This window comes from Denticeps clupeoides, chromosome 12 (assembly GCF_900700375.1).
Source record: "Denticeps clupeoides chromosome 12, fDenClu1.1, whole genome shotgun sequence".
In the NCBI taxonomy this organism is placed as follows: domain Eukaryota; kingdom Metazoa; phylum Chordata; class Actinopteri; order Clupeiformes; family Denticipitidae; genus Denticeps; species Denticeps clupeoides.
In genome coordinates, this window is record NC_041718.1 from 19,153,931 (window position 1) to 19,167,815 (window position 13,885).

Sequence of the window (13,885 nt, forward strand, 5' to 3'; positions counted from 1 at the left end):
ATATATCCGTCATTCGCTGAAGTGCAGAACTCCGGGCCCCTCCGCTCAATCAATGTCCCCGCACCCACCCAGAGTCCACAATTTCCTCAATTTCCATTGCCGCTTCATCCTAAGCAAGGTGATTAAAGACCAACACTAAAAATAATCAGCTTTTATTTATTTAGAGGTATTTACAGGATGTTTAACAGAAACTGACAGATTAGAAGGAAAAAAAAAAAAAAAAAAAAAAAGTAAAATGGTGGTCTGTCATTTTTACAACAAATCCATAAAAAAAAAAAGAGGGTTGGAATTGATATTTTGTTGCACCAGCCACTGTAACATAAATATTGCTTTAAAGAATGAAAATGTAACACAGACAGGCAGAACACCGGCAGAAGACAGCGGGCGCGTGTAAGAAAGTTCCGAGTTCAGTCACAACGTTCCCCTGCAGGCCTGGATTCTCCGCTTTGTCCCCACCACCCCGACACCCGCGCTCATCGATTCTTCAGTCCAGCACGTCAGGTCCACACACGTGGGTGAAGTTCACATTCAACAACCAACCTGAAGACATGATTTCATATTTACAACAGCATTTTTTAAGTGGAACACAGTTCATGTATATGTATGTATATTCTTATTTAACAAAAAAAAAAAAAAAAAAGACTAAGCCACAGACATAAATCCAACACTGTACACAATTTCAGCCAGCAGCTCCGTTGGGTTCTGGGGTCAAAGCCGGAATCGGAGCGCGTTGTCTTTCTCATTGTCTTTCATCCAATCAGCTGAGGAAAGACCAGCAGGCACTTGGGTATCCGGTTTTCTGATTGGTCAGTTTCTGTATTGCATCGTCGAGTTCGGCGTGGGTCACACGCAGCCGCCTCACGACTCCATCTCCTCCCCGTCAAACGGCATCGGAACGAAACTCTGCACCTCCTCGTGGGTCAATCCTGCAACGCGAGTCCAAATTTACAGACTGCACTGGGCTGTTGGGACATTTCATTTCGAACTCACTTTTCCACTCTTCGATCTCCAGTTCGCGGCTCTCGAAGCTCTGGTCGTACGGTTCGGCCTCCGGCTCGTCGTCCGGGTCGTGGTACTGAGCGAAGTACGAGTGCGCCAGCGCCTCGGCCGCGGTGATGCGCTTGTCTGTGTCCAGAACCAGCATCTTCTCCAACAGGTCAACAGCTGAGTGGAAGGAAGACACACACACACACACACACACACACACACTGTTGCAAGCAATGAATTAAAATGTAGAATGTAGAAGAATGCAGTATAGCTGCATTACCTAACGGGTTTGCACCGATGAAGACATCGGTGAAGTTCCTCTTGGGCATGTGGGGGAGGGAGTTGATGTAGTTTCTGGCCTGAGTTAAAACAAACAAACAAACAAACAAATAAAAACAAACAAACAAACAAACAAACAAACAAATATTTATTAAAAGGTGACTGGGTGAAGAAGATTTTACAAGCAGCCCAAAGCATGATGGGTAAAAGCTCTCACATTGACAGGGCATTAGTCCTGCTGTTCATCCTGAAACTTTATTAGCAACAGAAAAAAAAATATATATATATATATATATATATATATATATATATATATATATATATATATATATATATATATATATATATATATATATATATATATATTTTTTTTTTTTGATGCCATAGGTTTGCTCACCTCATGACTCGGCATCCTGCTCACTAAGGAGGCTGGCGGGGTTCCCGTTAGACGCATGATCTGTTGAAGCTGGTTTATATCTTAGGCGCTCGAGTCAAGGGATGTTAAACTCTTCCTCCACCTAAACTCTTACTAGGTGGAGTTCGGTGTAAATCCTGGCCGCATGCTGTGGAACTGTGAAATTAGTGCGGATGAAAACGTTCAGGAGGTGGAGAGGGGACATCCAAAAATGGTGTAGAAGGGACAGAAAAAAATGTAATTTCATTTGCATCAGTATCATTATTATCGTCAGTGTCTTCACATGGCTCCATCATCTACAGGGGCAGTGGTGGCCTAGCGGTTAAGGAAGCGGCCCCATAATCAGAAGGTTGCCGGTTCAAATCCCGATCCGCCAAGGTCCCCACACACTGCTCCCCGGGTGACCTGTCATGGTGTCCACTGCTCACTCAGGGTGATGGGTTAAATGCAGAGGACAAATTTCACTGTGTGCACCATTTGCTGTGCTGCTGTGTATCACATGTGACAATTACTTCACTTCAGTACAGAACACAGCACAACACACTAGTGGAACATGTACAAAAAAAGTAATGTTAGCCATTTAACTATTAATTTCGATAAATCACAATAACAGCTAGCGGGCAATAGCAGTAAATAAAGCGATGTTAAAATATTTGCCATACCTTAGTTCAAAATTTGCACTGTTAACCTCAAAATTGTCATTTTATGTTACTATTGGCGATCAAAATGGTATTATAGTATTACGCTATTGTTCATACTGTTATTGTTATTACAAATATTATTGTTTAATACCAACTATAACTGTATCTTCATAGACAATTCTTTGGACTAATTATTACCAACCCGTCTCTGAGATCTACTCCATGCTCGCTCTGCCCTGAAAGTGGGTCATTCCTGACTCGTTCCTTAAACTTTCTCCCTTTTATTGTGCAGAGCCAAAAGTGGAAGTGAAGGGATTCATTGTGGAAACACTTCAGGACAGCACACAGTGACAAAATGAAATGTGTCCTCTGGATTTAACCATTTAAGTGAGCAGCCATGAAAGGATAGACTCTCTTGTCTATCTTGAACAGGCTTGGAATTCAGGGCTCAGCATGGCAGTGGTTTGCTTGATGAGTGATCTTACCAAGAGACTTGGAAAGGATCGACCTTTGCCTCACGTAGAGTCTCCACTGGTGTCCCTCAAGGCTCAGTACTAGGTTCTCTCCTATTCTCCCTCTACACGAGATCACTTGGTGAGGTCATTTCCTTAGATGGATTATCCTACCACTGCTATTCCGATGACACACAACTCACATTCTCTTTTCCTCCCTCTGATCTACATGCTGCTTCCAAAATCTCTGCATGTCCAACTGACATTTACCTGGATTTACCTCACAGCGCTCTCCTCCTACAACAGCCCGCAACCTTGGAGTAACAATAGACAACCAACTCTCCTTCTCGACTCACATCAGCAATCTTTCCCACTCCGGTAGATTCCTTCTCTATAATATAAGACAAGTCTGTCCTTATCTGTCAACACAGGGCACCCAGATACTGGTCTCACGATTACTGTAACTCCCTTCTAGCTGGTCTACCTCTATGTACCATCCAACCTCTAAAACTAATACAAAATGCAGCAGCACGACTGATCTTCAACCTTCCCAAGTTCTCGCACACCGCCCCTCTGCTACGTTCCCTCCACTGGCTCCCAGAAGCTGCAGGTTCAGGTTCAGGTTCAAAATACTGATGCTGGCCTACAAAGCCAGACATGGAGTAGCACCATCCTACCTCACAGCCCTTATTACACCTCGCACTGCACCTCGTATACTCCGAGCCTCCAGTACTGCTCGCCTGGTCCCTCCATCTCTGAAGGTAAAAGGAAGATGCTCATCTAGACTCTTCTCCGTCTTGGCCCCTCGGTGGTGGAATGAACTTCCAGCTCAGTCACTGAGCACCTTCACACGGCATATCAAGACCTTCCTCTTTAGAGAATATTTAGATGAACTTGTAACCTTCTTATTGTCTGACTTCTGTATAGAACTGATCACTTCATCCATGGTAACATGGAAGCATGAAAACATGGAAGCATGTTGTAAGTCGCTCTGGATGAGCGCACCTGCCAAATGCCATAAATGTAAATATGTAAATGAAAGGCGCCCAGGGAGCAGTGTGTGGGGATGGTGCCCTGATCAAGGGGACCTCAGTGGAACCGTGGCAACTCGGGAATCAAACCTGCAACCTTCCGATTGCGGGTCCGTTTCCTTACCGCTGGGCCACTCCTGGCACAAAAACTAAATTGTTGATCCTTTTTTAGTGGGTATCAGTACTGAATTGCGGAGTTAAGGATACGGTCAGTGCCGGGAAACAGAGTCCGTCCAGTCAGCAACTCGGCCATGATGCAGCCCACAGACCAGATGTCCACTGGAGCCAAAAAAGAAAAGAAAAAAGAAATCCATTAAAAAGATTTGCAGCAGAAGTTGGGCACGCCCCAGGCCGCCGCCAATCATCTCTACCGGTCATGTTGTAGTGCATCCAGTTGAGCATGATCTCCGGGGCGCGGTACCAGCGCGTGGCGACGTAGCCGGTCATCTCATCGTCGGTGTGGCGCGCCAGGCCAAAGTCCAGAATCTGAGTCGGACAGGAGACAGGTTACGGTCACCTCCCGCCAGCCATTTCGCGACCAGGCAGGCCACCGCCGCCGCTCACCTTCAGCTCGCAGTCCTCGTTCACCGCCAGGTTACTGGGCTTCAGGTCCTGCGGGGCGCAAGAAAAAAAAATAAAAATTTTTTTACCTTCTACAGCGGGAAACATCCGCACCGGTCAAAACAACCACGTACCCTGTGGATGATGTCCGCTGAGTGGATGTACTGCAAGAAAAAAGCGGACAAGAGACATGTTACCAAACAGCTGAATCGACGAAGATAAATGAAGCATCGCGGCTAATGAAGGTCTGACCTTTAACCCCCGAAGGATCTGGTAAATGAGGAACTGGACGTGGTCGTCCGTCAGCTTCTGGCACTTGACAATGTTGTTGAGGTCGGCGCCCATCAAATGAGTCACCAGGTACCTGCAGGACGGCCACGGGTCAAAATGACCAAAATTATAACCCCAGACAAGTCAAGACAGATGCATGCTGGGTAATGATGGTCTACCCACCAGCAGGGCAGCAGCAAGGTATTAAGAGCACCAGGACAACGATGCTTTAAATTCAGGGTTGAGGGTCGATTTTAGGGACACACTGGTAATTAACTGGGGTAAAAAGCGTTTTTGCAGAAAAAATAAAATGAACCCTCTGGTTCTTCAGAGTGTCGCGTGACAGAACTAAATAAATAAATAAATAAATAAATACATGTGTGCTAATTTTTACATCCAATCACTGTTTGGAGGCCATGACGGTCGGTGGAGATAATGTTCTAGGGGAGGGGTATGAAATTCTCTGGGCGGGAAAAGCATGAGAAACGGGAGGTCATAAGGGGACAAATTCCAGGTCCGAACATCTGAGCTGCTGCTCAAAATCATCCCCTTATATCGTTGGATCTGTTTTTTTGATAAAACCCAGAGGATGTAAATAAGCAGTCACACACACCGCACCCCGACTCATCACTGAATTCAGCTGAACGTGGGTGTGTGTGTGTGTGTGTGTGAGAGAGAGACCAACCCAAGCCACAATCCTTACAGCTAAGCTCTGAAAACACATGGCGGGACCCAACGAAGCCTGCAAATAGAGCCTCACGCAGGTAAACATCAGCTGAAACAGAACCCCGGCGGGGTCCTACTCACACGTCGCTGAACTCCTCCAGGCTTGTGGCGGGCGTGAAAACGTCCAGCAGACCAATCACCTGAAACACAGCCATCGAGACAATGAGGCGAGGTCGTGTGACGTTTCCCATTTCCGTCTCGTTCATGACTTATTCAGTCGGTTCTGACCATGATATTCTGATGGCCGACGGTGGGAACCCCAGCCCATCAAGCCAAGACAAATCGTGGTTTTTAATAATTAACATTAATCGTCACACCACATCCATCAGAGAAACCCCGGGAGAACGTTAACGTCAGGCAGCCAGCAGGTGGAGAAGCACGAACCAAACTTACATTCTCGTGCTTCATGTGTTTCAGGAGCCGCAGTTCTCGGTACGTGCGCTTAGCATGGATGATGGACTGGAACGGCCTGGACAGCTTCTTCACCGCAACCTTCAGGCCTGACCTCGTGTCGTAGGCCGAGCTGTGGAGCACAACGGGCTTCAGCGTCTGGGTCCACGTGAAACCGAAACGGGCGGAACTAGTACTGTGCGGTATAAACGGTATGAGATATAAACTTGATTTTAGGGCTGCAACTATCAAATATATTTGGAATCGAGTATTCTGTCGATTTTTAATCGATTAATCGGATAAGTCATACTTTTGAGTTTTTAAACAACTCTATCAATAGTGTGTTATGCAACATGAAAATCCTCTTAAAATGAGCAAGCAATTGGCTGTTACTCTTCACAAAAAAACACTTTTATTAGACCAAAGATTAAAACCTTTGGGTTACTGGCTCTAGAATTAAGCCCATTTAAATCCATCTTTCTCTGAATGTACATGGTGTGCATGGAAAAAACTATGAAATTCACAAACATAGGGTAGCCTATTTGTCCTTAGTTTTATTTTAATAAATAAAACTAGAGGTGTACCCCCTGCTATAACCCATCTGAGAATAACGAAAAATAAAAAGTAAAAAAGGTACAAAATAGTAAAAAGAAAATATAAATAAACAATTCAAGCATTACTAGTAATCCAATTTAAACAATACAGTTCATTTTCCAGTGAATCTAGATGACTTAGGTAGGTGGAATGTTTGTATTTGTGCAATGTGCAAAATAGAGAGAGAGAGAATTTGTCTTAGTGCATGTGTGTGCAATGCATGTGCAATGCATGTGCAAGCCTGCGCCGCTGTGATGTACAACAAATGCTATAAACTCACCCAAAAGTAAATCTATATGCTAATGAATGTAGATTTGTCCATCTGTTGCATTTACTATTACTACCTTATGTATGGGGAAGGCGTGTTTTGAGATGTAACCTATCAGTGTGTGTGTACGTGCTCTCTTGCTACTTATCATGCTTCGTCACTATCGACTCATAACACAAATAATTACAATAATGTACGTTCTAAGAAGCGCTAATGTTAGTTAGCAATCATAAAAATACGATACCTTGTAGAAGCTCCGAGTCCGCTCGGAGAAGTGCGGTAACGTGAGGATTTGTTCGGTTAAGGTGCTGTAGCATTGACAAAGTACTTTTATGGTAGGCCAAGTCCGTTTTACGGTGTATACACAGCACTACGTTGTATACACTGGTCCCACACTTTAGACATTTTATGCCTTTTACGCGCACCAGTATCTTCATTTTCCGCCATTGCCATGGAGCTCAAAATAAAGCGCGCCTCCTTAAATCTTGCGCTTCCTTAAAAATGCGCTTCAGTTAAAACAGTCCGTGTAGAACAATGATTCCGGTGCTGCGCAGCTCCGCACTGCGTAGCTCCGAATTAAAACGAAGGCTCGAGGCAAAGGATTTTCCTCGAACATTTTTTGTAATCGAATCATTCGAGTTATTCGAATAATCGTTTCAGCCCTACTTGATTTTGATTATACCGGCCGGCCACAGAAATACCATGCCTACTTAGAGCACGAGAGCACGAGAGCACAGAGAACACGTGTATAAAGTGAAAAGTCAAGTGATTGTTCAGCAGCACAGCACACGGTGCAAATAGTAAAATTTGCAGTGTGTGGGGACGATGCTTTGCTCAGTGGCACCTCAGTGGCACCTTGGCGGATCGAGATTCAACCTTCTGATTACGGGGTCTCTTCCTTAACCACTAGGCCACCACTGCCCCATATGTATTTGTGTATGTGTGTGTGTGTGTGGTGTAATTCCACAGTTCTATAAATGTCTGTGGAATACAGAGCTCACTGCTAACTTCACTGAAGTCATAAACTCTATGGGAGCGATGTTCAGATGATAGCTGATCATTTTTTTAATAATTGCAGAATTGCACAATAATTGCACTATGTTCACGGCTACTTTGAAATGTTTAAAAAGTTTACCAAACAACTTGCTTTTGCTATTGACATGATACCCTTTCAAAAATAGTTACATTTACATGTACATATCAAATTATATAGCACAAGATACACAATTTCACAGCCACATGTTTTAAGTGTTAAACTCTGATGCATCACCAGAATTAAGAAGGAGCCAGTGAACCACCCATAAAGTGGGATCGGGCGCGTTGTGCAATAATGGCCAATAAAAGCCTGGTTTTAACTCCACGGCACCGAATTCCCCTCAACGCTGACAAAAAAAAAATGCACCCAGGTGGGTGTCTTAAAAAGGTAAGAATGCAAAACACGACACTTTGCTGCAGGGAGCTCGGCGTCGGCCTGCATGTTGGCCTTCACAAAAAAAAAAAAAAAAAAAAGTTTTAACTTTAAATAAAAAAAAATTAAAAGACTGCATTACTACATTCCAATGCAACCACAAACCTGAAGGCCGACCGAGACTACGAAGGGTAGAAGAGGACATCATCCAGGGATTATGAGTCACCATGACCTCACCCTGGGTGATTCATTTTTTTTTATTATTTCTGACTCTGCAGAGGACTTTTAGCGCATTTACTACTACTACTACTATTTAAATACTACTACTAATATTAAAATAATAATAATAATAATAATAACAATGCATGTGTACTACTTCTAAAACTAAAACCAAAATACTACTAATATAAAAATAATAATAATAATAATGCATGTGTACTACTACTAAAACAGAAATACTACTACTGATATTAAAATAATAATAATGCACGTGTATTATTACTACTACTACTAAAAGAAAACTACTACTAATATTAAAATTATAATAATAACAACAACAATGCACGTGTACTACTACTAAAACTAAAACAAAACTACTACTAATATTAAAATAATAATAATAATGCACGTGTATTAAAGCGCATTATTGATGCGTGACGCGCTTCTGCAGGGGAGCCGGACTGAACAGAGTCCGCTGCAGGCCGCGCTGCAGCCCGCGGGCCTGTAGAGCCGCGCCGACCACCGGCGGTCCTTACCACACGGATCCATACGCGCCCGAGCCGACGGGCGACAGGTTCTGGTACCGGTCCGGGACCTCCCACACGGTCTTGTTCAGCTCCTGCCGGTAGAATGTGGGTCTCTCCGTCTGGGACATTCCTCCCGAGGCGCCCCGAGGAGATTCTCCGCCGGGGTCCGGTTCCGCTGGGCGCTCGGCGCTGGAGAGCGGAGTCGAGGTCGAGAACACGCGGCGCGGCGCGGCGGCTGCGGCTCAGCGGCGGTTCCGACTGCGCGGCGGGGGGGAGACGAACAGCGGAACGGGCGAGGAACGCGAACAACGCAGCGCCGCGGATTTCCTCTGACGAGGGACGCGGGGAGCGTTGGCCAACATCTCGCGAGATCCGAGATCAGCGGCCCGATAGCCCCGCCCACCACCACTCACACAACAACAACAACAACAACAAGCGCCAGATCACGATGGAAAATCAACAACTTCACGTTGTTCAACAATATGGGTTTCTTTTTTCCTGGTAGGAGTCTAGTGGGTAACACACTCACCTATGAACCAGTAGACCCAGGTTCAAACCCCGCTCACTACCATCTTGTCCCTGAGCAAGACACTTAACCCTGAGTGTCTCTGGGGGACTGTCCCAGTCACTACTGATTGTAAGTCGCTCTGGATAAGGGCGTCTGATAAATGCCGTAAATGTAATTGTTAATCAAACACACAGGCTTCGGCGGGCCGGTGCACGGTCCGTGCCGGCTGCCCGGTCCGTGCCGGCTGCCCGGTCTCTTCTGTTCTCCGGCCGCCACAGGGACAGATGGAGCCTTGTCCCAGCCTCGCATCCAGGTGCCAGGTCGAAAACTGACCCAGTGGACCGGGCTAACGGTGCGAATTGTTATGGAGGCGTCAACCGGCGTGATGCAAATCCGGTCAAACAAGTCCATTTATGAATCACCTGTTGTTGTTGGGCCACCAATTATCAAAATAGAAGTGCAACACAATGCAGCTATTTATTACATTCATATTTCTACGCACATTCATGCGATGGCTTGCTCCGCACGCATCTCACTCACTGCCGCCTCAGTTTATGATGCAGTGTTGTGCAGAAGCTACATAATGTGGTTTCGTTTTTATATGACTCTGTATGACTCTGAAGTGGCATCAGCCATCTTTCATGGTGTGGTCTGCTGGGGCAGCAGCATCTCCGCTGGGGACAGGAAGAGGCTGAACAGGCTGATCCGGAAGGCCAGCTCTGTTCTAGGATGCCCTCTGGACCCAGTGGAGGTGGTGAGTGACAGGAGAATGGTGGCTAAGCTGTCATCCCTGTTGGACAACATCTCCCACCCCATGCAGGAAACTGTGGGGACGGCTTAAAGGAAATGATGCTCTTCAGGGCTTTAGACAAACATTTTATTTGTCAACTATGTACAAATATTTCGATCCAACATGTATTTGCACCTTCATTGTCAAACAGTAAAAGTATAAAGTAAAACAGTTACTCAGGACATGAAAAAAGAAAGACATTGTAATTCAGACATCTGACTAATGTGAATAATTAGACAATATGCAAACATATGGGGAAAAAAAAACTACAATGAACCAGCTTGGCCAGTTTCTTTTTTTGCCGCATGAAAATATGCAAGTTTTATATTGTGTAAATTCCATCGAGATACCAGACTAGGCTTGGATTCAATAAAAAGGGACGTTTATTGAGAGGATGTCCACCCGGAATGCCATTATTTACACAGTCCTCGTCACGACAAACACCAGCCTCCGATCTCTCCAAATTTACAGCAACACATCTTCCCATATAAGAAGAAAAAAGAAAAGATACTCTTGATATGGAGTTTCTCCCTGCACCAGAGAAAAGCTTGGGGACAGATTGTGTGTCGGGAACTCGAGGACGGGAGACTGGAGCCAGTTTACACTTCGGCCAGCGCGGGGCGGCGTTTGGCGGAGCCAGACTGAGGGGCCTCGGTCTGCGGAGTCCATGTGCGCGACCTGCCGCCGGGCCCCGTCACTTCAGGAAGACGATGTAGAACGCCGTGCAGAGGCAGGAGAGCGCCACGGCAACGTGCAGCCGCGTCCCAATAACTGCAGCTGGGGGACAAGTATACAGACAACGTTTAATTCACAGGTTCAAATCCCACTTACTAACATCGTGTCCCTGAGCAAGACAGTTAACCCTGAGTGTCTCCAGGGGGGGACCGTCCCTGTAACTACGGACTGTAAGGAGCTCTGGATAAGGACGTCTGGTAAATAAATGCTGTAAATGTTATTCTCATTATCAGAGTTTACTTATGATAATATTACCATATGGGAAGAAGCAATGACCATATAATGACTATTCATTTAAATGAACCAAATCACCATGTTTATAGAGAACAATTAAAAGGCAACGCAGTGTCATAATGTCCTGCAATTAAAATACATTACAATGTGATTAAAATAGACCAGCAAAAGAGTTTCTTACACAGTTAAAAGCAATGATCATGTTTCTAGATCACGTTTAGGCTCCTGTTGCATCCTGGCTCAGTGTATGCAGTGAATGAAGGAGCTCTGACGTCCATTGCATGGATGCACCAGCAGGGTTCTCTGTTTTATGTGTGTTTATACGTGTCTCCAGGCCAGATTCCATAAGCACATTTTTACAAAAGAATTTCCATGAATTTTCAACTACTCTAAGTCAAATGTTCATGACTCTGATTTGTCTGTGCAAATGTGAAGAAGAAAAAAACAATCACAGAAAGTCTCATTTACCAGAAAAAATCACAAAATTAAACTGATGACATCCCTGAAAAGTCCTCCATTATACAGTCATTTGTCAGATTTCACTTTATATGTTTATTTCGTAGCATAATAACGTATGAAACCCCTCAAATAAATTTGATTGCTGGGAATGTTATAAAATAATGTTATGTTATATAAATGGAAGAAGTACTAAAAAAAAAAAAAAAAAAAAAAAAAAAAAAAAAAAAGAAGTGAAGTGATTGTCACTTGTGATACACAGCAGCACAGCACACGGTGCACACAGTGAAGTGAGCAGTGGGCAGCCATGACAGGCGCCTGGGGAGCAGTGTGTGGGGACGGTGCTTTGCTCAGTGGCACCTTGACGGATCGGGATTCAAACTGGCAACCTTCTGATTACGGGGGCCGCTTCCTTAACCGCTAGGCCACCACTGCCCATTAGAGACCCCTCACACCCTCTGTTCCTAAAGCAGTCCTTTTTTTGAACTCTGGACATCCACCCAAATGATCACCTCACACACTTTTTAACAGGAGCAGTAAGGTGAATCACTTATGTATGGTTATTTATGGTTGTTCATGGTACAATAAATTTTTATTCTGTGCCATATGGTGTGTCTGCTGTAACAAGTGTTATACGTGAGCTGCTCCACTGTGCCTTCTAATTTGCCCCTCAGGGACAAATAAAGTTCACTGCTCTTATTCTACTTCTTCTGCTTACTTTATAACGCCCACTCACCTGCTGTACTTTCATATTTAGATTTATTTACTGCTTTATATACTGCTTACATGCCGACTAGATCCCGCAGCGCAATGGTTGCTCCGAACCTTTCTGCAACGTGGCATGATCTGTTCTCCTGATCTTCTCGGAGCCGCAATACAACATGGAGGCGTTTGCTTGTAGGAGCTCGGAGCGACCGACTCCAAGTTCTTCTACCACCATCTCCACACATCAGCATTGTCACGTTAGTGTCTCTGTGTGCTTCGCGCTTCCCGAACTATTTCCCAGTTCCAACACCGCCTACAACTTTAGCCCAGGGTGGGTCGTACAGCGCCGAATCGGACATGTAAAAGAAGGCCGCGGCTCAGCTGGCGACGCCCACCTTTGTAGAAGACGCCCCAGACCCCCTTCTTCTCGGACAGCAGCCAGCTGTTGAGGCGGGGGACCTTCTTCAGGTACGCGCATGTGCAGATGAAGAGGAGTCCGAACACCAGGATCCCGTCGAAGGAGTAAACTGCGGGAGGGGAAGGGGGCAGCAGGTTACTTCACACTCGGGGCGGCCGCGTTCACGTACCCGTCAACACGAATACCCACCGTTCGTCATGTCGCCGCTGTAGCGCCGCGGTCCCCACTTCTGTTTACCGTCCACGCCGCTTCCTTCCTGGCCGAGGCGCAGTCCGGAGCAATCGAGTGGCGAGAGACGGCCGGACAGCCACGAGGGAAGATAACAGAGAGCATCGATGCGCCGCGCCAGGAGCAGAAGTCTGATTTATCATGTGCGTGTGGAGTTATGTAATTAACAAAAAAATAGCTGAAAACATGTTTTGTATTCTAGATCCTTTAAAATAGCCACCCTTTGCTCCGATTACTGCTTTGTTTTTGTTTTTTAGTGAAGTGATTGTCACATGTGATACACAGCACATGGTGCACACAGTGAAATTTGTCCTCTGCATTTAACCCATCACCCTGAGTGAGCAGTGGGCGGCCATGACAGGCGCCCGGGGAGCAGTGTGTGGGGACGGTGCTTTGCTCAGTGGCACCTTGGCGGATCGGGATCCAAACCGGCAACCTTCTGATTACGGACCCGCTTCCTTAACCGCTAGGCCACCACTGCCGGTCTTGCCATTCTCTCGATGAGCTTCAAGAGGTCGTCACCTGAAATGGTCTTGAAGGAGTTCCCAGAGGTGTTTAGCACTTGTTGGCCCCTTTACCATCTGGATTGGGTTCAGGTCCGGTGACTGTGGAGGCCAGGTCTCCACTTTTTGTTAAGTACATAACTCCACATGTGTTCATTCATAGTTTTGATGCCTTCAGTGAGAATCTACCAATGTAAATGGTCTTGAAAATAAAGAAAACACATCGAATGAGAAGGTGAGTCCAAACTATTGGCCTGTAGTGTATTTATTCATTTGCTGTATTTTGTGCTGATTATTTCTTATTTTCTGCCGCATCAGGCCAGATCCTCCACTCACTCCTCAGGCAATAAAGTTTAATACAGTAGAATTAAAATGGATTTCTTTCCTAATTCATCCTGGGGTGAGAAATTGCAGATAGAATTCCATGCCAATCTGGACAAAAATAATGCTGCTAGTGTGCGAGATGCCCAACTTGCCAGAATCATCTTTTATGTTAGCAGCTAAAACACACAATCTTTCCAAAAGTCACTCATTTAAACA

The 13,885-nt window shown here is 45.3% G+C and overlaps 2 protein-coding genes across 2 annotated transcripts; both read right to left on the reverse strand.

Annotated features, from left to right (window-relative positions):
- Positions 1 to 244: 244 nt before the first annotated feature.
- On the reverse strand, positions 245 to 9,138 carry LOC114801049 (mitogen-activated protein kinase 14A). The gene is made up of 13 exons (XM_028998998.1): positions 8,778 to 9,138; positions 5,756 to 5,885; positions 5,444 to 5,502; positions 4,619 to 4,730; positions 4,501 to 4,530; positions 4,370 to 4,417; positions 4,177 to 4,291; positions 4,013 to 4,084; positions 1,664 to 1,743; positions 1,268 to 1,346; positions 991 to 1,164; positions 674 to 926; positions 245 to 540 (listed from the first exon to the last, which is right to left on the reverse strand). The coding sequence occupies exons 1-12, from the start codon at positions 8,894 to 8,896 to the stop codon at positions 859 to 861; spliced, it is 1,086 nt and encodes a 361-aa protein (XP_028854831.1). The 5' UTR covers positions 8,897 to 9,138; the 3' UTR covers positions 245 to 540; positions 674 to 858.
- A 993-nt stretch (positions 9,139 to 10,131) lies between these two features.
- On the reverse strand, positions 10,132 to 12,898 carry LOC114801050 (protein kish-B). The gene is made up of 3 exons (XM_028998999.1): positions 12,804 to 12,898; positions 12,592 to 12,723; positions 10,132 to 10,843 (listed from the first exon to the last, which is right to left on the reverse strand). The coding sequence occupies exons 1-3, from the start codon at positions 12,811 to 12,813 to the stop codon at positions 10,761 to 10,763; spliced, it is 225 nt and encodes a 74-aa protein (XP_028854832.1). The 5' UTR covers positions 12,814 to 12,898; the 3' UTR covers positions 10,132 to 10,760.
- Positions 12,899 to 13,885: the final 987 nt, after the last annotated feature.